At 46.6% G+C, this 27,588-nt stretch overlaps 1 protein-coding gene across 1 annotated transcript in view; it reads right to left on the bottom strand.

The window, feature by feature from the left end:
* Positions 1-1,582: 1,582 nt before the first annotated feature.
* CELF6 (CUGBP, Elav-like family member 6) overlaps positions 1,583-27,588 on the bottom strand; it is a 32,372-nt gene continuing 6,366 nt past the window's right edge. Inside the window, exons 2-14 of the mRNA XM_008571055.1 lie at positions 20,176-20,251; positions 19,680-19,752; positions 18,485-18,533; positions 5,584-5,712; positions 5,396-5,475; positions 5,080-5,223; positions 4,828-4,960; positions 4,594-4,740; positions 4,299-4,361; positions 3,958-4,038; positions 3,728-3,871; positions 2,937-3,092; positions 1,583-1,946 (exon numbers count right to left, since the gene is read on the bottom strand). Of these exons, the coding sequence (XP_008569277.1) occupies positions 2,965-3,092; positions 3,728-3,871; positions 3,958-4,038; positions 4,299-4,361; positions 4,594-4,740; positions 4,828-4,960; positions 5,080-5,223; positions 5,396-5,475; positions 5,584-5,712; positions 18,485-18,533; positions 19,680-19,752; positions 20,176-20,251 (1,247 nt within the window). The 3' untranslated portion in view covers positions 1,583-1,946; positions 2,937-2,964. The remainder of the gene's footprint in view (positions 1,947-2,936; positions 3,093-3,727; positions 3,872-3,957; positions 4,039-4,298; positions 4,362-4,593; positions 4,741-4,827; positions 4,961-5,079; positions 5,224-5,395; positions 5,476-5,583; positions 5,713-18,484; positions 18,534-19,679; positions 19,753-20,175; positions 20,252-27,588) is intronic.

Raw genomic sequence — 27,588 nt, forward strand, 5'->3', positions numbered from 1 at the left:
CCCGACGCGGGTTTGGATCCTATGTAGGAATGGCCGGTGCGCTCGCTGGCTAAGCGCGGTGTGGACAACACCACACCAAGGGTTGTGATCCCCTTACCGGTCACGAAAAAGACAAAAAAAAAAAACAGTGGACAACACCACACCAAGGGTTGTGATCCCCTTACCGGTCACGAAAAAGACAAAAAAAAACCAAAAAAACTGTACTATTGGTCTGTCTTTCTTCTTAATTCTGAGTACTTGGAATATGCCCAAGCCCTAGCGCCTAGAACAGCACTTAGTATGTAGCACTGAGGGGACTCTATGCCTCCACATGAATATCTGTTTGAATGTGCAGGTGCTATGTCTCTGTGTCCAGGGTGGTCAGTCTCTGTGTCCACATTATGCAGGTTTTTCTCTCAGCTGGAAATTATTTGAAGATGTACACCACACCTTACCTGGTAATGTTACTGACATTTCTATTTTTCATTCCCATTCCCTCCAAAAATGCCCTTTTACATCTTCATTAAACACTACTTTTGTCATCTTAACATCCTTATAAAATTCAGAAACTTATTTTTCTCTGTAGTATCAAGTCTGATTTTTTAAAAGATTCTTCATTGATGCATCTCCTGTGTATTCAGGTATTTCTAAGTGGTTATTTTGACATTTTTTACATTTTATATTTAAATCTCATATGATCTTTTAGGGAACATATCATTTCACAGATGAGGAAGCAACCTCTTTCACAGAATTAAGTGGAGGAATTTGAACAAAATTCTTGTTCTAACCTATTACCAGGTCTTTGCTGTATATGCTGATGCTGTTTGATAGACTTTCCAGTCTTGTCTCTCAATTAGTCCTTATTCTTTGGGTCAATATGTTCACTATAATATTGTCATTTATAATGTCACTTAAGTTCATTGCTATTTCTTTGTCTTTGCTCATACATTTTACTCCATCTGAATGTCTTATTTCCTTCCCTGGCCTTATCACACCTCTTTTGTGAAGTTTTTGTTTGTTTGTTTGTTTGTTTTAAAGGTGACTGGCAAGGGGATCTTAACCCTTGACTTGGTGTTATCAGCACCACACTCTCCCAGGCCAGCCCCTCTTTTGTGAAGATTTACCTGACTACTTTTATTGAAGTTTCAAAGCACTTAATGCTTATGAGACACAGGTAACCCTTAATTAATTACATAATATTCTTTTTAAAATGGGTTTATTTTAATTTTTTGTTATCATTATTTCAAGTACAGAGTTTCAGTATCTTAAATTGCATGTTGTATCGCTCTTAACAAGATATGGAGCACATAAATACTTGTGATCCTACTTATGCGTTAGTTTACCAAATAAATGTTTAACGTCCATTGTTTATAGCATAAAATATTACCCACATCAACCACCATGGGATACCACTTCACACTCCCTAGGATGGCTTTATTTTATTTTTTTGTCTTTGAAATGATTTATTTAGACATGGAAATGTGACTTAGGAACAAGTCATAAAGTTTGAGGATAATACTTTTTAAAAAAATTTTTATTGAATCATAATTTTACATATTTTGGGGGATCAACAATGACATATTGATCAAGTCAATAGTACTGGTATATATATATATATATATATTCTTAAAAAAGCAATAGTCCTTTGGTCCCTAAACTCTAAGGAATGATATGGTTTTGAAAGAAGTAAATCTGGGCTTCCCTTGTGAGAAGCCCTTGGCACCCCCAGGGCCCTCTGCTGCTTCCCCTAGATAGTCAATCTTCAGCCAGTCCTAGTTGCCCTGCTAGCCTGAGCTCTAATGCTGCAGGCACAGAACAACCCGCTTGATAAAAACAATCCTCAGAGTGGCCTGAGCCCCAGGCACCAGCCTTGGGTCCGATCCACTTCCATCTGCAGCTGCTCCTTCCGGAAGGGCTGCTCAAGCGTTTCTGTGCTTTTCCTTTCCTTTCTTCTCACTCTTCAGTTTCTGTTGTTGGGTATTAATTGATAAGGAGAAAAGGGGGAAAAAAGGCAAAAATCACCCTGGAGGGCAAGAACAGAAGAGCAGCTTGCCCCATCAGTGACATCTCAGGTGAGTGGCTGGACCTCTCTTCCTGAGGAGTGGTCTAGTTGCAGCAGGGCCAAGGCAGCAGGGCCTTGGCCCACTGAAGCCAGACCCCCAGTCCTGGATAGATGACCCCAGACCAACACTCCCTCCAGAGAGCTCCTGGGGTAGCTCAAGTGAAGAAGGACCATGCAGACCTTCTAGATAGCAGTTCTCTAAAAGTTGCAGGCAACTTTGTATGGACCATGGGCTCTGACAGAAACCTAGAAGAAAATTCTACCCATCACCCACTAGGCCCTGCAGATCCTACTTCTCAAGCATGTTTGCTTCTTTCCCCTCATCTCCATGTTCACTGCCATCGCCTCAGCCCTTGCATCTTGTCCCTTTGCTTAAACTCCTCAGCAGTTCTCTACCATCTCCAGCATAAAGTCCGAACTCATGGCCTTTAAGGCCCTGCACAAGCTGGCCCTACTTTTCTAGTCTCATTCTCCAACCCCCTGACACTCCCACATATGGGTTCTTCTTTTTTTCTTGGTGGCTGGCCAGCATAGGGATCAAACACTGAACCATGGTGTTACCAGCACCATGCTCTAACCAACTGAACTGGCTAGCCCTCTGAATTCTGTACTCTTATGGGCCCCTGGGGCTATTTCTGGAGTAGAGCTATTTGAATTTTGCTGTAATTGTCTCTCCCAGACCTTGCGGGAAGGAATGTTATCGAAATTATCTAAATCCTTGGATTGAAGGAAAAACACAAAATCTGCATCTGAGGATTCCTTCTAAGTTCCTGGCTCTTCTCTCTATCCCAGACTTTCTTAGAGGTAGGTGCCCTCGATGTCCCAAAAGGAACATCAAAGCTGGGAGGGCCTCATCACTCAGGCCTTATCTGCCTTGGGCCCATCAGGGACTCACCTTTCTGTGGCTGGTCAGTGAGAGCAGATCAGTAAGGCCGATTGGCATCCTTAGGCCTCTTTAGCTGGACCTTGAGCCTCTTCATGCCAATTTGAAAGCCATTCATGGCCTGAATAGCAGTCTGGGCACTGGTTGGATTGTCAAAACTAACAAACCCTGGCAGGGGGTGGGGTGGGGGGTGGGGGCAGAGAGGTTAGCTGAGAACCACCAGCAGGGCCTCCTTTCTCTCTGACCAGCACCCTGTTTTCCCAGCCCCCTCAAGCCAGTTCCGTCAAATATATACCCCTGTATTGTCTGCATGTACACGCAAGCACACACAGACGTGCGCTTATACTTACATGGGAAAATGGCCTGAGATTCCTAAAGATGTGATTGTTCGAAGGACAGGAGGCAACTCGGGGGAGGGGGGGGGCAGTGTATTGATTGAATGTTTCTCTGTCTTTCCCTGGCATAGGTTGGCTGTCTCCCTCTGCAGCTCCCATTTTGGTCTCCAGAACTGCAGTTGGAATTGGAGATGTCTCTGGTCCCACACCCAGATTCCTCTGCCCTGGCCAGACTCCAAAGCCCTGACATGGTAGAATGCATTCTAGACACCTGACTTCCCCACGTAAGCAAACCTGAAATAAGGCTTGTTCTTGGCCTAGTCTTATCCCCATCACTGGTTTATGACCCCACTTTGTTCCATACATTCAGTCTCTGGAAATCATTGCCTTATAGAGGAACGATCTTAGCGTCTGTAGAGAATCCTGCAGTTAGGAGTGGGAGAGGCCTAGGTACGGAGCTTGGCTCACCAAAACACTTGCTCTGGTTGGTGGCTCGATCCACAAAGACTTTGGCAGAGACAACGGCTCCGAAGGGCAGGAATGTCTGTATGAGTTCCGCATCACCAAACTCCTGAGGCAGGTGATAGATGAAGAGGTTACAGCCTTCTGGGCCTGCAGGAACAGTAGCAGGTTGGTTCAGGGGAGGAACCCTGAGTCTAGCCCCACCAGGCCCTGATCTCCAGCCCCCAGTCCCTCACCTTCTCTTTGCTGCTGGGGCAGGGCTGAAGGCTGCTGGGGAAAAGCTGTGCTCACTGGGGCATAGGCCGACGGATAGGCTGCTGGAGACAGAGGTGGGAGTGGGCAGTGACCCCAGGAGCCATCCCCTGAGGAGGGCCCCATCTGCCTGGCCACCTTTGTCCAATTCGGCCCATGTTCCACCATAACCCTTACCCCAAGAGAGGTCGTTTTGGCGGGGGGTTGGGGGGAGGGAGGTAGACGATTCAGAACAGAGCCTAACCCCCCATCAAATCTCCCTGTTCCTTTCTGGGGCCCTTCAACCCGCCCCCGCCGCCCCAGGCCGCGTAGCGCCAAGTGAAACCTGCGTAGTGGTGCATCCCAGCGTAGGCCTGCTGCAGGGGGTCAGCCACGCCGGGGCTCTGGGCTGGGGAGAGAGGGACGCGAGGCCCACGGTGAAGGCGGGCGGGCAAGGTCGGGCGAGAGGCTCAGGCAGTGTGGGACATGGATGACAGCTGTGAGACGCTGCGGGGAAGTAGGGGAATCTCTTCCGGGGAAGCTGGGCCCTGCCCTCCCATCCCCGCCCCCACCCCCGCTCCCCACCCCCCTTCGGGGAGATTTGGACGGAGCTGGGGGGAGCTGGGGGACAAGGGGCCCACCTGGGTAAGGGGAGAGCCCGTTATTGTAGAGCGTGTCGGAGCCTGGCTGCCCGTTGGTCTGAGGGGTGAGGGGACTGAATCCATTGACCCCGATGGGCGCCGGAAGACCTGGGAGCGTGCCAGGGCCGCCACCGGGCGGGGAGTTGGCTGCTGGCGGGGGACAGTTCTGAGTGTCAGGCCGCGGCCCCGTCCGGCCCCTCCCAGCCGCGGCTCCTGTCCCCCAGGACTCCGTACCTGCCGCGGGCAACAGCGGTGCGGCCACCAGGCTGAAGGCCGCTACGTGCTGCATCTGAGCCGCCACTGCGGCCACCGGGCCTAAGCCCGGGCCCTGTGCCGCCGCCAGCAGGGCCGCCTGGTGCTGCAAAATCTTTGAAAAGGACGGAGGATGGGTGTGGAGGGCCCAGCAGCGGGCAGCTCCCCGGTCTCCCTACCCCCGGCCTGTCCCAGCCACCTGCCCACCCGCCCCTGCCACAGCCAGGCACCTACCGCCGTGGTGTAGGCGCCGCAGGCCCCGAGTGGCAGTGGCGCGGGGTGGAAGGCGCCCAGCTGGCCCGCCATCTGCTGCATCCGCCGCAGCGCGCGCTCCCGGTCCGTGTCCGCCAGCTTGACCACGAGGCTGGACGAAGCGCCCTGGGCAGGGCAGCAGAGGAGGCCGCAGTGACCGATCTCGACCGCGGCCCTGGCCCTGTGCTGAGCGCCTTCCCCATCCGGCCCTTTCCCAGAGCACCGCACCGAACGCACTTGGGGAGGGGCCCGTCCCCGCCCCACTGGCCTCACCCTTGGCCTGGGCACCCGCCCTCACCGCCATGGTCCGGCTGCCGTGCAGACCCTGGATGGCCGCCTGAGCTTCCCCTTGACTCCCGAACTTCACAAAGGCACAGCCTGGGGCAGGATAGAGGGATTGGGTGGCTCAGGCCACAGGGGCCAAAGGGTTATGTGGCCCAGAGTGAGAAAGGGTCACCAGGAAATCCCAGGGTCAGATCAGGTCACCTTTACTGGTGCCATCTGGGCTCCGAAGGACGGTGCACTCTTCGATATGGCCAAAGGGCTGGAACAGGCGTCTGACGTCCTCCTCACCCTGCTGCTTGCCCAGCATTCCCACAAACAGCTTTCGGTCCTCTGGGGACAAAGTCAAGAATGACCTGGGGACCCCAAGCCTTCCTAGACTCTGCAGAGTAGACTGAATTGCTAGGAGGGTAGCTCACCAGTCTAGCTCTGGGAAGAGGTGTAGGGAGTGAGAAGGCCCCCAGGGCTACAAGGTTGGGTTTCTCTGAAGGGCAGGATGACCTATAGACAGATCTGGAGGAAAGGAACGCAGCCCAAATTTCCATCAGGAAAACCTGGGTTCTGGAGAAACTCAGAAGGGCTCACTGCTGCTATTGTGGGGAGTGGTGCTGTCTTGATATTTTGGGTGGGTATAGCCCTATATGCTTCATTGTATATGTTTAACTTTTCTGTTCTTAGAGTTTGGGAAATGCCGTTTTGGACCATTTTGATTGCATTAAGGGACGAGGTGTTCAGAGAAGGCCTTTGTATTCAGACTCGGTCCAGAGAAGAGAAGTACACATTTGCTGGCCAGCCTAGTGGCTAGAGTCAGTGCCCCTTCCTGCTCAAATCAAGGAGAGTTCTGGGTTAAAACAAACAAACAAATAAAAAACAGTTCTCATCCTCTGTCTCATCCCCAGACACTGAGCAATGGAATGATGAATCTCCACCCCCACCACCAAATCCAACCTGGATGCCCCTCCAAAAAGCCTACAGAGGGTAGGAAGCTTGGGTTCCTGAGCCTCCAACATTAGCATTTCTCTGTATATTTGCTGAACCCCTGACCCCTTTCCTTAACTCCTACCTCCACCACCCTAACGCTTACCAAGCTTCCAGGACCCTCTCTGAACCCTGTTGCCTTCTCTCTAGACTTTCCTGTCCTCTTGCCCTGATGCCTCCCTGACAGATCACATTATGGGAGAATAAGTTCTGCCTGTAGACCTGAGTGGCCCCCTGAGCACAAGTCTGATTCCCTCCCTGTGTCCACGTTTCCCATGCAAGTGGCAGAGATGCAAGAAAGGGGATGCAAGCTGGGCCTGTGTCCCCTGAAGGCAGCTAGAGAGCTGGGGCTGGCAACCAAGGCTTAGCTGCACATTCAACAAGTTGGGCCTCAGGAGCACTATCCAGGAGCATGGGATAGAGTCCCAACCCACAGGGCCTGCTGTTAAAGTCGGCTCTTCCCTGTACCAATGTAAGTCTCTGAATTTGGTATGGAGCTTGACCATGTAGGGGACAATACAAATTGGGAGAGAAGGAGTGGGTGGGGATCTGGCTCAGGCATCATCTTCAAGATCCTGGAGCTCAGGAAAACCCATCCCAAACTCCTTTACTCCTTGACAATCATGGCTAGGCAGATGGGGGTCCTTGGATCCTGAGTGCAGGGGATACAAATCTGGTGGGGTTCACAGACCAAAGCCTGGGCGACAGTGAAAAGGAAGAACAGACTGACTGAAATTAGTGGAGAGATCTCCAATAAGTGTATGTGTGTGTCCATATTTCACCTGGTGATGTGGAGTTCAGCCTAGGCTGCCCTGGGGATTCTAAGGTGTTTGTCTGTCTGTCTATGCTGTGTCTGTGTGGACGGTGGGGGCTGCAGTTCATATGTGGCAGGCAGAATATTTCAGCAGAATCCTGCCCTCTGTCGGCAGAGGTACTGCCCAGAGATCCTGAGGGGGAGGGGATGGATAATGTACTCGAGGCCGGAATTCTGGAGGAGGTGCCAACCTTCTGTGGTGAGAGTACAATCTAGTGGGTGTGCTTTGCTTCTGGGGGTGTTAGCTACAGAACAGTACCCTTGGAGCAGGTCACTTGTTTCCAACCTTTTATAAAAAAAAAAAAAAAGTGGTGGAATACATTGTTCTAACAAAAATATTAGGATGCACAATTATTGTCAATTAAAAAATAAATAAGTGTTTTAGGGCAGGCCCGGTGGCGCACTGGATAGTGCGCCGCTTGGGAAGCGCGGCGGCGCTCCCGCCCGAGAGTTCGGATCCCACATACAGACCGGTTCCCGCTCGCTGGCTGAGCGAGGCGCGGAAGCAACGCCAAGGGTTGCAATCCCGTTGCTGGTCCCCGGTCCAGTACAGGGGCAACACTGAGGGTTGCGATCCATTGCCAGACACGGAAAAAGACAAAAAGACAAAAAATAAATAAATAAATAAATAAATAAGTGTTTTAAATGTTAAAAAAATATAAGGATGAAGCTCAAAATATAAGAGAAAAGCAGAACTGCTCTGACTGAAGCCAGAAAAGAGGGGAGGGGGTGGGAGTTCTTCCTGCTTGATCCTCCCCTAGTAACCTCTAGAAAAAAGGAAAGCCCTTTGAAACCATTGACCTAGGAGATAGAGAATAGAGTTCCAGATAGTGTATGAAGAAAAATGTGAGATCATCCTATTCAGGAACCTGAGAAGACAGGAAAGGTCTTTCATGAATCTGTTTACTGGTCTGATGTTGGTGGCTTTGCTTTGATATTGGAGGACAGGCCCTGTTTGGTCAGGGAATCAAACCCCAGAAGACTGTGTCATTGTTCTGAGCTATAACAAAGTGTGCCGATGTGGCTGCAGAAGGCCCAAGAGGGGCTGGAGAAGATCCTAGGGCCTCCACAGTCCAAAAGGGGCTTTATGATGCCCTAATTTATAGTGTTACTGGGTAGGGTCTGCAAGATGATGATGGCACCCAGATAAGATGTCATGCCACATGGACCAGCATCCAGGTAGCCCTGTGTAGGAAGAAAGGTATCACAGGCTGAGATAGAGCCCCAAGATAGGAAAGATGTTTTTATGGATGGTTGTGTTCTGATCCTTCATCTGCTCATCCTTTTACTGTTCTTTTCTGCTGATGGTGGTTAGTTCAAGCTCATGTCATGGTACATGAAGTTCTCTGATTCTTTTCCAGCAAGAATCTCCCAAGCTAAGAATTTCTGTTTGCATGTCAGAGCACTGACCCTAGGTTCTGGGCTACTGGGGTGTACAGAATTTGAAACTGAAATAAGCACCCACTATGGACTAGGCTCTGTGCTGCTTGTATTACCTTGAATCCTGTTATCACCTTTAAGCCTGGCATCTCCCTCACCATTTTATAGGATCTTTATAGTGTTTGACAGGAGGATGAGCTGTGTTACAGTGACTATGAGCCTCAGGTGACTCAAAATGGAGGGTAAGTTTCTTAAGATACCTGGTCAAAGAGAAGTACAGGTTGGACCCCTGAGAAGAGCCTCCAAATCCACTGCCCTGAAGATTCTGAGGGCTGATTAATGCCCCCAAAGAGATGCTGATGGGATATATCCCAGATAATTCTATTTCCTTTTATCAATTTCCTCAATTTCCTTTTACCAAACCTGTAGATCAAACTCTACCAGTTTGTTAAAAAGAGGATGCTACAAGAAGCACATCAGAAGTATCTCAATAAAAGCATCCCATGGGTGGTGGGTAGGTCCCTAGAAAGATGGGGATATCACACATGGAGACTCAACCTTCCTGGCGTGGAAGAAATTGGAAGGCAGCATCAATGCAGCAACAATTGGCAAACAATGTACTCCTTGTTCTTCTACCAAATAGCATTTGAACTCAAAACAAGTGGCTTAGGCTCCCAGAGGCCCATCTCCATGAAGCTGCCTTGTGCAGCTGATCATACAGGTCAAGGATTCCAATGCAGCTTTGCAAATGATGGAGCTGAGAGCCCAGAAATCATAGCAGAGTCAGTGCAGTTCATCTTCCTCAGGAAGGGCACTAAGATGCTGTTCAAGAAAGGAGGCTCTGCCTCACCTGGTCCAAAGGAATTCCCAAAGTGTTGAAGTGTCTGGTTTCTAGGCTTCTCACACCCACTACATCTATGTTGGTGGGATGTCATGATTGTATGGACAGTGTAGGGAAAGGTCTCAGCCATGGAATAGCAACCACTAAACACATCCTAAAAATATTGGTCCACCATTCAATTCAAATACCAATCCAGGAAGTCCTGCTGGTGGTAGCAATTGTAGCAAAGTATCTCTCTCCTGTTCTCAGTGATGATTGCAGCATAAGAAGCCAAGGAGGACTGGGAAAGTGAGTGAAGGAAGTATTCAAGACATTTACAATAGTATCAAAAAGAATAAAATACTTAGGAATAAACTTAACCAAGGAGGCAAAAGACTTGTACAATGAAAACAACAATATGTTGCTGAAAGAAATTAAAGAAGATACAGATAAATGGAAAGACATCCATGCTCGTGGATTGGAAGACTTAGTGTTAAGATGTCAATACTACCCAAAGTTATCTACAGATTTAATGTAATCCCTATGGTGTTTTTTGCAGAAATACTTGAAAAATCCATCCTAAAATTCATATGGAATTTCAAGACACCCTGACCAGCCAAAACCGTCTTGAAAAAAAGGAGCAACTTCTTGATTTTAAAACTTACTGCAAAGCAACAGTAATCAAAACTGTTTTACTGGCATAAAGGCAGACATATAAACCAATGTACTAGCATAGAAAGCTCAGAAATAAACCCTTACATATGAGATCAAATGATTTTCAACTAGGATGCCAAGACCATTCAATGGGGAAAGGACAGTTTTTTCAACAAATGGGGTTTGGAAAACTGGATATTCACATGCAAAAGAATGAAGTTAGACCCTTACCTTACACCATATACAAAAAATTAATCAAAAATGGATGAGTCCTAAAAGTACCACGTCCCCTGCCCTTGAGGAGAGCTAAAGCTATAGCACTCTAAGAAAAAAAAAAAAGGAAAAAAACTTCATGGCATTGGATTTGGCAATGATTTCTTGGATATGACACCAAAAGCACAGGCAACAAAAATAAAAATAGATAAACTATATCAAAATTAAAAACTTCTGTGCATATAAGGACACAACCAACAGGATGAAAAGACAACCTATGAAATGGGAGAAAATATTTGCAAGTAACATATCTAGGGAGTTAAAATCCAGAATATGTAAAGAACTCCTACCACCCAACAATTAAAAATGGGCAAAGCAGGCACAGAAAGACAAATACTGCATGATCTCACTTATATGTGAAATCTAAAAAGAAAAAGTGGGCCTCATAGAAGTAGAGAGTAGAATAATGGTTACCAGAGGCCGGGAGAAGGGGAACTCAAGGGCTGGGGAAGTGGTGGACTTATGGGTACAAAGATGTGCTATCCTAAGTAAATCAATATATTCATGTATTGAAACAACGTGCTGTACCCTACAAATATGTACAATTAAATGTTCCAAAAATGGGCAAAGGACTTGAATAGACATTTCTCCAAGGAATATATACAAATGGGCAAAGCATGTGAAAAGATGATGTTCAACATCACTAATAATTAGGGAAGTGCAAATCGAAACTACAATGAGACAGCTCCTCACACCCATTAGGATGACTACTATCAAACAGACAGAAAATAACAAGTGTTGGCAAGGATGTGGATAAGTTGGAACCCCTGTGTCCTGTTGGTGGGAATGTAAAATGGTGTTGCTGCTATGGAAAACAGTATGGCAGTTTCTCAAAAAATTGAAAAAATAGAATTACCATATGATTCAGCAATAACTTTTCTGGGTATATACCCCAAAGTGTTAAACGGAAGGTCTTTTTTTTTTTGTACCTTAAAAAATCATTTCTTTATTTTTAAATTGACAGATAATATATTCATGGGGTACAATGTGATGTTTTTTTTTTTTTTCCTTTTTGTCTTTTTTCGTGACCAGCAACGGATCGCAACCCTCAGTGTCGCGCCCGTACCGGACCAGGACCGGCAACCGGATCGCAACCCTCAGTGTTGCGCCCGCACCTCACTCAGCCAGTGAGCGGCCGGTCTGTATGTGGGATCCGAACCCTCGGCGGGAGTGCCGCCGCACTCCCAAGCGGTGCACTGTAGCAGTGCGCCACCAGGCTGGCCCCAATGTGATGTTTTGATAGATGTATACAGTTGTCCCTCAGTATCCATCAGGGATTGGTATCAGGACCTCCCAAGGATACCAGAATCTGCAGATGCTCGAATCCCTGATATAAAATGCCATCGCATCTGCTTATAATCTACATACATCCTCCCATGTACTTTAAATCATCTGTAAATTACTTATAATACCTAATACAATGTAAATTCTATGTAAATAGTTGTTATAGTGTGTTGTTTAGGGAATAATGACAAGAAAAAAAGTCTATACATGTTCAGTACAGATGCAATTATTTTTTCAAATATTTTCGATCTGTGGTTGGTTGAATCCGTGGATGGGGAACCCACAGATACGAAGGGACAATGGCACATTGTGGAATGATTAAATCAAGCTAATTAGCATATCCATCACCTCACCTACTTATCATTTTTTATGGTGAGAATGATGGAAATCTACCAGCAATTTTGAAATGTACAATACATTGTTAACTATGGTCACCATGCTGTGCAATACATCACTAAAAATTGTTTCTCCTATTTAACTAAGACATTGTACCCTTTGATCAACACCTCCCCTTTTTCCATCTTTCCCCTGCAAGCCTCTGGTAGCCACCATTCTACTCTCTGCTTCTGTGAGTTCTCCTTTTTCAGATTCCACAGATAAGTGAGATCATGCAGTATTTGTCTTTCTGTCCCTTGAAGAGATGTTTGTAGACTCATGTTCATAGCAGCATTAGTCACAATAGCCAAAAGGTGGAAGCAAAACCCAGATGTCCATCAGCAGATGAATGTATAAGCAATGTGTATATGTATACAATGGACAATTATTCAGCCTTAAGAAAGAAGAAAATCCTGACACATCCTACAACCTGGATGAGTTTGAAGATGTTATGCTAAGCCAGTCACAAAAAGACAAATATTGTATGATTTCATTTATATAAGGTAGAGTAGTCAAATTCTTAGAAACAGGAAGTAGAATGGTGGTCGTCAGGGGCTGGAGGGAGGAGGAAACGGGGAGTCATTTAATAGGTACAGAGTTTCAGTTCTGCAAGATGAAAAAGTTCTGGGGATTGGTTTCACAACAGTGTGAACACACTTAACACTAATAACTCTACACTTAAAAATGGTTAAGATGGTAAATTTTATGTGTATCTTACCATAAAAATATAAAATAAAATAAAGAAGGGCTTTAAGAAGGGCTGCAACAAAGAGGCTTCGACCAAGAAACAGAACAGAGACTCCACTATTCCTTCATCCTGATCCAGGAGAGCCAGGAGGTAAAAAAGAAAGGTAGACATGCCTGGGCCTCCAGGTCTCCTTGACAGAGAAGAGTCTTAGCCTACAGAGATGCACTTTCCTTTTGCAGGCTGCACACCTGTACCTGAAGGGCAGTGTCACATAGTGGGGAACTTGCCAGAGGTTCAGGTTCAGCCACAGCCACAGTCTAAAAGTGTCATGACGATTAGCTTTGGATGATCTGCTCTGAGCCAAGCTGAAGGAAAGTGCCTCTTTACATTCAGATTTAGAATACATTTCAGGAAGTGAAGAATTAACTTGAGGAATGTCTCAACCAGTACAGTGAAACCTATCCAATCAGGTCTTATTTGCAAAAATGCTTTTTAGAATTAAATAAGTCTGGGCCGGCGCGGTGGCACTCTGCTACAGTGTGCCGCTTGGGAGCATGGCGGCGCTCCCGCCGAGGGTTTGGATCCCACATACAGACCGGCCGCTCACTGGCTGAGCGAGGTGCAAGCGCAACACCAAGGGTTGCGATCCCGTTGCTGGTCCCGGTCCGGTACGGGCGCAACACTGAGGGTTGCGAACCGTTGCCGGTCACGAAAAAAGACAAAAAGGAAAAAAAAAAAGAATTAAATAAGTCTAAGGATCAAAGACAGATATGACTGTCAACTGACTGTGATAGAACAGTTGTTGCTAAGTTTCACATCTGATTTAGGTGAGAGAATATGTCCCAGTATTATGAAATTTCTAAAAATTCTATCTCAGAATTCAACTTTAATGCAAAGATTAGTTGTCACACACTGAATAAAGTGGAATCCTAGAAAGAATTTGGAAAAAAGGCTCACCTAGTTAGACAGTAATATGAGTATATGTTTATTACTCAAAATCCAGGCTGGTATGTAATTAGATCCTTGCAAATTTATGTAGAAACTACTCAAACAATTGTAGAATGGTGATTAGGAGGATTAATGTGATAACAGATAATTGTCTTTTGAGTTAACCCAAATTTAAATATTGAAAAAGAGATGCCTCAAGGTGTGCTTAAAAATCCTCAGAGAATCTTTTAAATTTGAAGGTTAAAAAAAAAAAAAGAAAGAAAGAAAAGAAAGTGAAGAGAGTGCATGGATTGATTACTTAACCTATTTCTGTACCTTAGGCATCTTGGATTCATAAATATTTTTCGAGTTAAAAATACAGCCAAGTTGAAAAGTGGAACAAGCAGAGAAATCACCATTGTGATTTCTGAATTTATTGATTCTATGTTATGAAATTTGAAAGAGAAGAAAGAATACACAGTTCAATGATTTTGAAGATTTTGCCATATGACTAAAAAATACTTTTGCTGGGCCGGCCCATGGCTCACTTGGGAGAGTGGTGCTGATAACACCAAGGCCACGGGTTCAGAGTCCTATATGGGGATGGCCGGTTAGCTCACTTGGGAGAGCGTGGTGCTGACACCACCGAGCCAAGGGTTAAGATCCCCTTGCCGGTCATCTTTAGGAGAAAAAAAAAATACTTTTCCTGTAAGGTTGGTATTTACAGTTTAACTTATTATTAGTGTTTCTAAAGTAGAGATCATGTAGGTTAGGAAAAATCAACCACAGTCCCCATGCTGAACAGCAAATTCATTTTCTGAAGGATTTGGAGATCCTTACCTCTGGCCTTTTATAATTTGAGATTAACATTTTAAAATACACGAACCTTGAATTTTTATCCAGGCAAACATTTTAATGTTCACATTCAGATGCATCTTAATGCTGAAGGAAAAGTGTTTGACACTATATATGTTAAACATAGAAATGGGTGCCTTTAGTATGTTAGGAGATAGTTTCACTTTGGAAAATTAGGTGTGTTTTCCTTTAATAGTTTACTGCTCAATATGTAACTGTCACAGATGTAAAATATAGGCATGGAGTGTGGAATACATGAAAAGTGTGGAATTTAGCTTCAGAATTTATGGGAACTGACTGGGATACATTAAAAAGCTGCTATAATATAGTTCATGAAGGCCTGGAGGCACATCTGACACTCTGAGGAAAGTGCCACCAAGGCTACTAGGGATGGCCTTGGAAGAAGGGGACCCTACCTTCTATCAGGCAGAATATTGCACTATTATTGTAGGCATTGAATTAACAAGTATTACCGATAACTTCTAAAAGTAATACACCATATAATATTCATGGTGGTTATTTCAACCACAAACCTAATGCTTATTGATTAAAAGTAGGAATATTATTACTCTGCTGCATTGCCATCAAAATTCAAGAGACAGAACATGAAGTTAACTATTTTTGTTAAAAAGTTCATGTGTGCATGATGGAATACTTCTTCAAAGCAGATGGGAAAAAGTAGCAGTCTTTGGACCACAGAAGCAAACCTGATAAGTTTGGTTAGGCTCTCACAGTGCTGGTCCACTTGAGAAAACTGAATTGAGTTGCTAACATTTAATATAATTAGAATGTAAATTTTTAAGTTAAGTCATGATAGTCTCACCCATTTAGGATTACCTACTTGAGCTCCTGTAGTGTTTGAATTGGTGATCCCGGCTTTATGGAAAGAAAAGAAAAGAATAATCCCTTCCAGAAGAAAATGGTGGAATTTCAAAAGGTCTGTTTGCCTTGATATCCCTTAGAGTATGTTTTCATGATACCAGTATTCTTATCAGATATAGAAACCATTATTAATCAACTGTAAACTATGGAATTTAATTTCAGGAATAATAAAAAATATGCAGGCTCACTGGCTTAAATATATCAGGACAGGTGTGGTCATTAACTCTGAAGGTTTACAGAAGGTTTGGGGTCATAGATCAGACTAGAATGGGACAGACTGTTCCACATTGATGTCAAATGTTACATTTTTAAAATTTTTTTATTTATGGTCATTAACTCTGAAGGTTTACAGAAGGTTTGGGGTCATAGATCAGACTAGAATGGGACAAACTGTTCCACATTGATGTCAAATGTTACATTTTTAAAATTTATTTATTTTTTTATTTTTTTAATAAAAGATGACCGGTAAGAGGATCTTAACCCTTGGCTTGGTGTTGTCAGCACCATGCTCAGCCAGTGAGCGAACTAGCCATCCCTATATAGGATCCGAACACATGGCCTTGGTGTTATCAGCACCACACTCTCCTGAGTGAGCCACGGGCCAGCCCTCAAATGTTACATTTCAAAAGCAAAATTTGGCACCATTTCAAAAAGTTGAGTTTTGGGCTGAGCCCGTGGCGCACTCGGGAGAGTGCGGCGCTGGGAGCACAGCAGCGCTCCCGCCGCGAGTTCAGATCCTATATAGGGATGACCGGTGCGCTCACAGCGCTCACTGGCTGAGCGCGGTGCGGCCGGTCTCAAAAAGGACAAAAAAAAAAAGTTGAGTTTTGAAAGCATTAGGTTGTGTTGAGATTCAGCAGAGAGTTGAACTCACATTAGAAGAGATTAAAAGGAACCCATTTTGATTATTGACAAGATTATCTTACACAGATCAGTTAGTAAAATACTTACAAATCATAAAGGCCGAACTGTTCTACAAGACTTAATACACATGCCTCCTCTCTTCCAAATAGGTAGCAAGGAGCAAGGAGGAATTGAAAGATCTGGTCATTCTAACCTGCAAGAAAGATTATTCATGGATGCGTTTGTAGTGTATGATCCTTGAGAGCCATCACTTGTCCAGAAATATCTGTGTGACATATAACTACTAAAATTATGAATTCTCCTGCCAGACAGACCTCTTTTCAGCTAGATTTGCTTTTCCTGCTCTCTTAAACAGGTGTATAGGTGGGATGCCACATATACAGAATTTGTCAGTGATATGACATCTGCCAAACTTGTACAAAAAGGGGGAAGAAAAATAAAACTCAGGCTGATGTCACTGCTTGGGGCCTAGACAACCAAGACACACAGACCAGGCCAAGCAGAAGCATTACCAGCAATGGAGGCTCCCCCTCTTTGCAGCTGCCCAAACACTGACGAGATGTGCTGGACTCCATGCAGCAGGAGTGCCCCAGCATTGTAGACTTAGTTCCTGAACAAGACTCCAAGTTGCACCATGTTCTTCTGAGCTCTGGGGTCTTTGCACATGCTATTGCCTCTGCCTGAGACACTTGCTCCCCCTCTCTTCCTTTTTCTATCTGACTACTTTCCATTCATCCTTGAAATCTTGGCTTAAATATTACTACTTCTGGGAGCCCACCTTGACCTCCCAGACTAGGTAAGATGCCCCTTGTTCGTGTCCCCACACCCCCCCACACACACTGTACTTCCTCTTGAAAAGCAGTGATCGCACTGAATTGTGACCCTTCTTTTCTGGTCCATATTCCCTCATGGCCTCTGAGCTCCATGAGGCCAGGTGCCAGGTCTGCCTTGCTCACATCTGTATTCATATTGTGGATTTAGTTACTCAGAAGATGTTGGTTGGATAGTTAAATAAACTACAGCCCAGCCTGTCAGCTTCTCAGCTCACTCATGTAATCTTAGTTGACCTCTCAGCTATGGGACTATATTGTGTTTGTGGGCAGGGCTTAAAAAGTGGCCAGCAATGGCGTTGCTGCCTAACAGAATTTCCCAAGAAGCAGAAATTCTTGTGACACATGAACCAGAGCTTTTGTATGCAGCCTGGAAGCCTCAACAACGTGATTGGAAAGAATGAAATGGAAAAAGAGGGAGCACGTGTGGAAAAGGGGAAGAAACGTGGAAATATCTCTCCAAGACAAAGTGGGGGTGATAACATCTTGACCTTAGATCACAGGTCAGAAAATCTAAAAGGATGAAGGTAGTATTTCTTGGAGGCACAAACTTCACAATGGAAACATGAAGCCAACAGAACCCCCTGTGGATGTGGACATTGAGCATGAATTCTAAGTATGCAGAATTAGTAGGAGTCAACAAAGGTTTCTATCAATTGGGTTCCATCCTCTCTGATCTTGGGCAGCTTCTTTCACCTAACAAAGCCTTGGCTGATCTTGAGTAAGACAGGGTAAGAGTCTTATCCAAAGGAGAGAGTCAGTGGACATCCAGGGAGGGCTATAGGCAGATACCCTGGAATTATACAAGACCCAAGGACAAGAAAGACAAGAAGAACTGATACCAGAAATCAGCATTTGCCTTTCAGCATGGAGGCTGGCCAGAACCCAGCTGGTTGTCAGAAAGTACAGGCTCTCTGCCCCTCCTGTTCTTAAGGAGCTTTGATTTTTCTCTACCAGGAAACAGTGCAGCTAAAAAACTTTCAAAGACTTTCCATGGTCCTCAGCATAGAGTCAAACTCCTCACTATGGCTTACAATGTCTCTTTTACCATGAGTAACCAGGCAATTACAAGGAAGGAATAAGTGGCCTCAACTCAGAATGGACCGGGTTCTCTAGAATCAGAAGAATCTGGAAAAGGAGAATAATCCAGCCTGATTCTTCAAACAAACCTGGAAGTTCCACCTGGCCAAACAGGAATGACTTCTTTCCAGGGCTGAGGTGGCAAGAGCTCCCTTCCTCTATGCCCAGCATTTGCTTTGGCCCTTCCTGCCTCTTCTGAGCCTGGGCTCTCCAGACCCCCATTCTTCTGCAGTCTGAGCTGGGATGGCTTAGCTGTTTCTGAGCCCGAGCAACCCTGAATCCCTTGTCCCCTTGACCCAGGGAGGCTCTAGTAATAAGCTTTGGGTAGGACTGACTCCAGGAGTGGGCCCACCATCCCCTGCATGAGTGATACCCTGAGGCTTGTCAGACAGGGAAGTTACCTCCTCGGCCCTCACTGGCAGCTGGCTTCACTTGGATCGGACGATTCATCTGAAAGACATTGGACCAAAACACTCATTCAGCATGACTGCCTGGTCCTGGGGCCCCGGCTTCTCCACCCCTGGACTCCTCAGGATCTGGGCTTTAGCCCCTTTGAACTCTGCACTCCACCACTCCCACACTGGGGTTATAGATTTTCTCCAAGATTCCTTCCTTAGACCCGGGGATTTAGAAGGTGTTGAAACCTGAAGGGATGGGTGACAGGAACCTCAGTGGCAGGCACAGGGTGGAATGTGGCACCTAAAGAGATTCTTCTGCCTTGGGCTCTGGGCAGGGACCAGGCGAGGCTTGTCTCTCTGGCTCCTAGACTTACTTAAAAGCGTTGAGTGAGAGAAATTGGGTGGGAGGGGCAGAATTAGTATAGCATATTTGTGTTCTATGTCTAAAACTGAAAATATAATCATTTCGATTAAACAATCTGGGAACCAGAGAACCAGACTTAGTGCTATCTACCCCCAACTCTGCCATTTAATGGGTGTATGACTTTAACTAAGCCACTTCCTCTCAGATTCAATTTGTCAAATGGGGAAAACATTCCCCAAGCTTCTGTGTCACCACAGTCTCCACTCTCCCAACCTCTGCCCCCTCTCTGGGTTCCCTTCCCTTTCCCCTGAGGATGCTGGCGTTCTCCAGGGCCCCATCCGCAGCCCTTGTTCATCTGGCACTTCCTGTTTTCCCTGGACAGTCTCATCCACACCCACAGCCTCAGCTTCTATCCACACAAGGATGACACAGAGTTCCGTGCCTCCAGGCCACATTCTCTCCTGAGCTGCAGAACCATGTTGCCAGCTGCTTGCTGGACATCCTGACTAGAAAGTCCCACTGGTACCTTCACTCAACACACCCAAACTACAGATTATCTTTTTGCCCAAACCTGATGTTTCCCATCATCCAAGCTATAAACCTGGAAAGCAGCTTTACTTCTCCCTCCATCCCTTCCCCCCTCCGGCCAATTTCACCTTTTAATTCATGGGTTCCCTGCTCAGGGGTAAATAAGAATCACCTGGGAACCATATTAGGCTCTTAAGTTGGGGGACTGTATAATTTGAAAAAGCTCCTAGGTGATTTCAATATATCCCCCACATTCCCCATCCCCCAACCACCCTGAGTGAATTCATGATCGAATCCCCATCTCACCTTCCTCTCATGGGTGTAGTGGGGATCACATGAGGTAATGGGGATGCAAAAGGTCTTTGTAAACTGCCAAGAGCTGGGTGCGTGGGATGTGAGGAATTATTGTTGGGGGGCAGACAGCTGAGTGCCGGGAGAAAAGAACAGCGGCCTTCCTGTTCGTGGAGGAAGGGGCGCTGATGCCCATCTGGCCTGAGAAGGTGATGATCTGACGCCCTCCCTTCAGGAAATGCTCTGCTTCTGCACCAATCAGGGGCCACTCCATCCTCTACCAATATGTTCGTTGCCCAGACAACAGGCAGCTTCCTGTTACCATAGCCACAAGTGCTACTCGGTAACCATGGTAACACCCTGGCAGTCACAGTTGAGCAATTTCCTTTGGATCAAATTTGGGGGTGGGTGGGGTGGGAGGTCTTTAAAAAAAAAATAAAAAAGGAAAGTAAAACAGGCCAAGCCTGAACCAGCGCAATCCCCCTCCCACCCAGGGCTCTGACAGACCCACCCGCTGGTGGTTGAGCACCCGCAGTGTACCAGGCTGTGGGTGGGGGCTGAGACACCGGCAGGACTCAGGTTGCAGTCTAGAGGGGATGACAGATCAATCCAAGCAGATCAGGGCGAGCTGGACAGGTCTGGACTGGCCTGGACCAGGGACCAGGAGGACAGGACCCGTCCCTGGGCATGGCCACCTGTGATTGTGGAGGAGAGACCAAGAGACAGAGCCATGGAAAGCAGAGACACAAGGAAAGATGAAGAAACACAGGAAGACAGAAATGATGCAAGAGAAAGAGACAGACCTAGAGAGGGGCAAGGAAAGAGAAATACTGGTGGACATGGAAAGGAAGGGAGGGGATAAGGGGTCAGGAAGCAGGAGCAGGAGAGACTGGGAGGAGCCCGGTAGGAAAGAAGGAGAGAGGGGTAGAAGCCTGGGGTGGGGGGCAGTGAGGGTGAGCAAGACCATCATTATTTTATTAGTTCTTAAATAGATCCTGAGAAATTCTCTCTGGAGCCTAGAGTGACGAGCACATGTGACAATAGTGGTTTCCACGGCAGCTGCCTCCCCGACTGGCTTTCCTGGAGATAGTGCTCTTGGGTGCTATGGGGGACCCCCTCTACCTCCCCCTGCCCACTTCACCACCCTTTGATGGAGCGCAGGTGGGTGGTATGTACACGTCCCCAATGGACCTGCAGGGTCCAGGCCTCAGTGGCTGTAGGCCTAGGCCTTCCACTGCTCAGGCGTGCTGCAGGCATCTCCTGAGATCTGTGACAAGCCCCAGGCTGAGCTCTTCAAGGGGGACAGAGATGACCTAGATGGGGACCCTCTCCTCATAGGCTCACAGAGAAGAAAATAATGCCACCATTTCCTGAGAGCCCACTATGTGCCAGGTCCTTCCTGGGGCACTTTACACTTATCGTCTCTAAGCCCTTTCAACCACTCTGCACGGTGATACCATTGTCCCCATATTACAGATGAGGAAGCTGAGTCTGAGGGAGGTTATATCACTTGTCTAAAATCATATGGTGGGTAAGTGGCTGAGCTGGGATTTGCCCCAGGTCTGTCTGATGCTGAAGTCCATGATTTTTACCTTGTGCTGCTCGACTCCGCTTTTAAGACATAAACACAAACAATGAGGCACAGAGGGACGAGGGCCTTGGGCAGGAGCAACGTAAAGTGCCATGGGAGAGACTGACTGCAGCTAGAGAGGCTGACTGAGGGAAACTTCACAGAGGAGGGAGTGTTTGACCTGGGCCTTACAGGACCTGAGTCATCGGCCACATGGAGATAATGGGAAAGGTAGGGCTGGCAGCTGAGCACTCCGGATGGCTGGGGGATGAACAGGGAGTTGCAAACCTAAAGGAGTAAGGGCTCTGGTGAGCACCTGGCATAAAGGTAGCTAGAAGGAAGCAAATGGCTTCTGAGTCAGATTGATATGGATTTAAATCCTGTCTGTATCACTGGAAACTTCCATAAGGTCTCCGAGCCTCAGTTTCCACACTGGTAAAAGGGGCAATCATGATCCTATCATTCGTGGTGTGGTGAAAATGACAATAGCTAGATCTTACTAGGTGCACCAGACATAAAAAGTTGGTTTAGTTTTGGGGTTTTTAAAAATTTTTTTTGCTTGTTGTTGAAGGCTGGCTGGTACAGGGATCGAACTCTGGCCGTTGGTGTGATCAGCACCATGCTCTAACAAACTGACCTAACAGGCCAATTCTGGTTTGGTTTTTTGTTTTGTTTTAAGATATAATAAGTTGTGTTTGTTTGTTTATTTTTGAATGGAAGGACATGAAACTGAAAGTTAGGCAAGGGCCAGATCAGGGCAGATTGTGAAAACCAAAGCAAGAAATTTTGACTTTGTTGTATTTCAAAGGCAGTGATGACCCAGAGATGCATTTTAAGTAGGGAAATGGTCTAGTCAGTTTTGTCTTATGAAGGATCCCGTAAGCAGTCACTATACAGAGAAAAGTTTGGAGAGGGAAAAATTAGAGGCAGGAAGATCCATGATACAGGTAAGAGGTGAAGGTGATCTGGACCAGGGTAAAAAGAAATGGACAGATTCAAGAGATGTTTAGGAAGAATTAACTGGACTATAGTTCTACAGGATGTGGGGGCCATGGGAGAGAAGGAAATGTTGGCTGTCTCTTAGGTTTATGGCTTGCGAGTTAGGGAAGTTGGCAGTTTGGGACTTTAGAGGTGTGGGGAAGTCCCCAGGGGAGAAGCCCAAAAGGGCAGGGGTTATGGAGGACACCCGGGGTTTAGGAACGCTATGTGTGGCTGAAGGAGAGAGAGAGCTGCCCACATGAGCTACCTGGGCAACCCTACCCTGCTTTGTTCCTGCCACAGCCAGGGGAGGGACACAGGAGTAGGGTGAGGCAATTGGGATTCCCCTTTGAGAAAGAGAGGGCATTGCCTTCTTGGCCAAGAACTTATTGTTGTGGGACTTCAGGTGAGCTCTTGCCCTGGCTGAGCACATGTTCCCTTGAGAGTTTCCCAGGTGGAGTCCAGGCCTTTGTCTGCTTCAGGGCCCAGCCCTGAAGGGGAAATCAAGGGAGAGAATGTCAGAGAGAAGAGAGAACAACCTATTCCAGCAATGGAGTGGGGAAGGTCACAGGTGGCACAGACACACGCAAGGTCCTTCTGACCCAGTGAGCAGAAGGGAAAGCAAGACCCTACCCCAACTCCCTGATGGACTTGTCTAAAATTCCTGCCTTTGGGCTCAGCACTTCCCTCTCCAGACTCTTCTATCCTATGCCAGCTATTTCTTCCAGTCAGCAATCACGCCCTCGGCTATCCTCCCCCTCGTGGGAGGAGACTTTATCAGAACCTTCCCCCTTCCCTCTCCAGACTCTTCTATCCTATGCCAGCTATTTCTTCCAGTCAGCAATCACGCCCTCAGCTATCCTCCCCCTCGTGGGAGGAGACTTTATCAGAACCTTCCCCAAAAAGGGAGCACTGGTGGGTCTGGGAATGGTGTCATAAGGTACAGGGAAGAGTGGGGCGGGAAAAAAGCAAACTTCATGATATTCAACACTTTGTTCTACCTCACCCCCCTCTTCTAATTCAATCCACTATCAGGTCCCGTTGGTTCTAGAATCTATATGGATATCCTAAATAGCTCTCAAGTCCATCTTCTCACCCCCATTCCTGCCCTATCCTCAGCTCCAGGACAGCAGCATCATTCATGTGCATTCAAGCAGCAGTGTCCTAAAGAATCTTCCTGCCTCCAGTGTTGCTTCCTCCCCAACGAAGACTTCACACTGTAGCCAGAGTAATCTTTTAAAACCAGCCCCTCATTCTATCCTGTTTAGAATCCACCCAAGGTCTCCCATCACAAGCCTACTGATGAAGCCCAAGATCCTGAGACTGGCAGTCAAAACTTGTGGGTCTTGCCTCCTCTGCTGCGCAACATGCACCATACTCTCCACTTCTGTGAAGCCTCAGCCACCTTTGGTGGACATCTTCCCTGCCAGTTCTCACACTATCCCCAGAATTTCAGAAGTAGCCTTTGTCTTTTAGGTGTCCAGACCCTCAAATATGATGAAATATGATCATGATTTAACTCAGGTAGCATCTCCTCCTGCCCTACTTCTGATGCCTCTTTTACATGCCCAGATGAGATGCAGTGAGTTATTTCTGGGCTGGAAGCTCCTTGAGGGCAAAGGCTCCAACCTATTTACTGAGCAGTTACTAGCACATACAGTGCCTTTGTAGAATTACAAAAAGGAACTCCCCCAGCCCTGGGAATGAATTAGAAAAAATGTGCCCCTTTCTCCGGGCTGACACAGCCCTGCAATGATGCACATGGCTTGGTCAATAGGGCATGGTTGGATTTTAGCCCCCATTTGCTCCTCCACCCAGGCTGTTTTGTGCAGGGCACAACCTGCAGAAACAAATGCACTCCCCTACTCAGTTATGTCTGCCTCCTTTACAGTGTTTGAAGGGATGGATCCCCAAAGGAAGGGAGGTAATGAGCAGAGAGACAGACAANGACACAGCCCTGCAATGATGCACATGGCTTGGTCAATAGGGCATGGTTGGATTTTAGCCCCCATTTGCTCCTCCACCCAGGCTGTTTTGTGCAGGGCACAACCTGCAGAAACAAATGCACTCCCCTACTCAGTTATGTCTGCCTCCTTTACAGTGTTTGAAGGGATGGATCCCCAAAGGAAGGGAGGTAATGAGCAGAGAGACAGACAAATAAGGGGGCACCCTCTGAATCCGAGAAAGTGGGCTGAAGTTGGGCTCCACTCTTTTTGGGTAGATTCTGCAACCTAAATTGAGGCTCAGAGAAGTAGTTCCAGCTTCATAGGGAAGAAGCTGAAGGAGATGGGGGCCTGGAGGGGTAGATTGCTGAGGTTTGAAGGAAGTCCTGAGTAGGGAACAAGCTTTAATAGGTGACAGAAATTGGCAGGGTGCAAGAGGAGGGGAGCTAAGAGAAGGTCTCAGTCCATCGGATCCCATGAAATTTCCCCTGGGGGTCCAGGCTTTCTCTTTGGGTGTTGACCCATCCTTTCCTGGTCCCACAGTGACCATTCTACCTAACTCTAGCAGGAGTCCAGATTGAAGTCTTGTCCCTGCTTCTCCAGCAGGTGGCAGCTATGCCCAAGACCCAGTGCCTGCAGAGAGCTGGGCACCCTCCTCCCTCCATGCTGGTGGGCCTGAGGCCAGGTGACTAAAGTCGCTACTGCCCCTGGCAGGCCCAGAGAAAAGATTGATGGCATGGACATTGCTGGGGCTGGCCAACACAGCCATCGATTTTCATTTAGGAGAATAATTAAATATTAATTTTCACTTTGTTAAGCTGGGGAGGGTGAATAAAGCCAGCCCTGGCAGTACCAGAGGAAGCCAGGCCATGCTGGAGGCCTGCAGATGCAAAGGTGAGAGGGGGAAGCTGTCCCCAGCCACCACTCTCTTCAGAACCTAAGATCTCTGTCTGCCACCAGGTTGGCTCAGGTAACAGTGCAGTGGTTAAGTGAGTAAGTTTTGGAGCCAGATTAACTGGGCTTGAAGTCCAGATCTTCCCATTAGTAACTACATAAGCTTGGGCGAGGCACTTAATTTTTGTGGCTCAGTTTCCTCATCTTTAAAATGGGAAAGCCAATAACAATACCTTCTTCATAAAAGATTAATGGCTTAAAACATGTGAAGTGCTAAGAACACTGGTAGCAATAAATGTTAGTTGTTATTACTTTACTCTTCTCTCCTGGAAATTCTCCCAGTACTCTCAGGCTTCACAGCCCTCATCTCAAGTGCCTTCAGCATCATAGAGCCTCCCAGGTATTCCTCATGTAGTGGAGCCCTGTGGCTTGTTGAGGAGAGTTTTTTCTCCCAAAGTTCGTCTTAACTTTTTCAGTGCCTCCCATTTGCTTTCAGGATGAAGTGCAGACCCCTCAGCCTGGCATTTGAAGTTTCCTCTTCAACTGCTACCCCCTGTAGATCCTCTCTCCAGCCTGGCCCATGTTTACATGGGCCCTCCCCCACAGTCCAACTCCATTTCACACCCCCCTGTTCCTTCTGTCTCTGCACAGTTACCATGCTGTTTCCCACACAGAATGTTACAGCTTGTCTCACTGACGCTCAGTTCTAGCAGCAGAAGTCATTTGCTCCCATGGTTAGATGAATGATGACTCCTACTACCGCTGCTGCTACTATTACTGCTACTACTACCTACCACCGGCTAACCCACACTGAGTGCTTATTTTCTGCCAAGAATTGTGCTAAGCACTTTACACGACTTAGCTCATTTGATCATTGTGACAACGCTATGGGTTCAATTTTACAGATGAAGAAACTTAGGCTTGGATGTAAAGACTTGCCCAAGCTTACAGAGCTATTGAGTGGTGGGGCTTGGCTCCACACCCAGGTCTCTAATTCCAGACGCTGCATACGAAGGATTGATAATGGTGATAAGTTGGTGTTAGTTGTCACTGAGTCCCCAAGAGTGAAGCTTAAGTTGCTTCAGTTACTGAGATTAGTTCTAGAATCTGACACCCCGTTAACAGCTTGATCAACTCTTGGCAAACTTGCTCCATTGCTGGGAAGCTCCAATTCACAGAAGTGACTTCTTTATGCCAAGCTAAAATCAGTGTCTCTTCCTTGTATTCACTGATCCTGATCCTGCTATTGCGGGCCACTCATAGAAAACAAAATCCCTCTTCAGAATCTGAAGGAGGCCTTTATGCCAAGCTAAAATCAGTGTCTCTTCCTTGTATTCACTGATCCTGATCCTGCTATTGTGGGCCACTCATAGAAAACAAAATCCCTCTTCAGAATCTGAAGGAGGCTACCCCTACCCCATCAGTAATACTTATTGAGATCTTACTCTGTGCCAGGCATTCGCTAAGCCTCAGTGAATCCTCAGTATAGCCCAGTGAGCTTGGTGTTGGTATAGCCCATTCCTTGAGAGCTTGTTTGGAGGCTCTAGCAGGGGAGAGCAGCTACTCATATACCCTTGACTAAAGAATGGTCCCCTCCTCTATTGGGGAAGTCGTCCTCTTGGACTGAGTATGCAGCTTTGGGAGGAACACACGTGGAGTGGTGAGGGAGGAAGAGGACACTCACCTAGCCAGCCAGATCATCTAAATCAACCCTGGCAATCAATGGGGTGACAGATGTCACAGCTAGATCACCCTCACATCCAGTATAATCCAATCCTTATAGATGAGGAAATTGAAGCTCAGGAGTCTAAGTAATGTATCCAGAGACACAAAACCGCTAAATGGCAGACGTGACATTTGAATCCAGGTCTGTGAGACTTGAAAACCAGTATTTCTAATTATTACATTAGACATCCCTCTTCAAGTCCCACTCAGCCCTATCTTCTCCAGTTTAATACCTCCAATTCCTTCAAACTGTCATCCAATAATATATTCTGTGTCTTCATTTCATCCTGGTCTCTTTTTTGTAGGCTAATGACCCTCTTAAATCTGAGGCCTAGAACTGGACATAGTTCCAGGCATTTGAATAGTGCTCTATTCTAGACACTACTCCTTGGACAAGCAAAAATGAGGCTGTGTAGCATTACTTGCTCTTGGCAAATCCCATACTAGCTCCTAATGATCGCTGCTTTCTACCACATAGTCAGTAGATCCCACTTTGCCTTATGTCCAGTGATTATCCATTAGCCAAGAAAAGACCAGGTACCATTGCTGCCTACAAGCCTAGCTGCCCAAATGATCAGGTCTCCCCTAACTTTAGCCAAGTGTTTGGATTGTGGAGGAAAGACAATCTTGGTGAATCAAAGCATCAAAAAAAAAAAAAAACATTACAGGAAGAGGACCAGAGGGAAGTGCCATCAAGGACCCTAGGACTGGAGAAAATGGGATACCAGCCCAGCAGAGCCTCTATCCCATGTATTGGCATACATGCTCATACCAGTTACAAATGATACCTGAAGCCATGATTCTAGCCATGGTG

Source organism: Galeopterus variegatus, unplaced genomic scaffold (assembly GCF_000696425.1).
Source record: "Galeopterus variegatus unplaced genomic scaffold, G_variegatus-3.0.2 Scaffold657, whole genome shotgun sequence".
Lineage (NCBI taxonomy): Eukaryota > Metazoa > Chordata > Mammalia > Dermoptera > Cynocephalidae > Galeopterus > Galeopterus variegatus.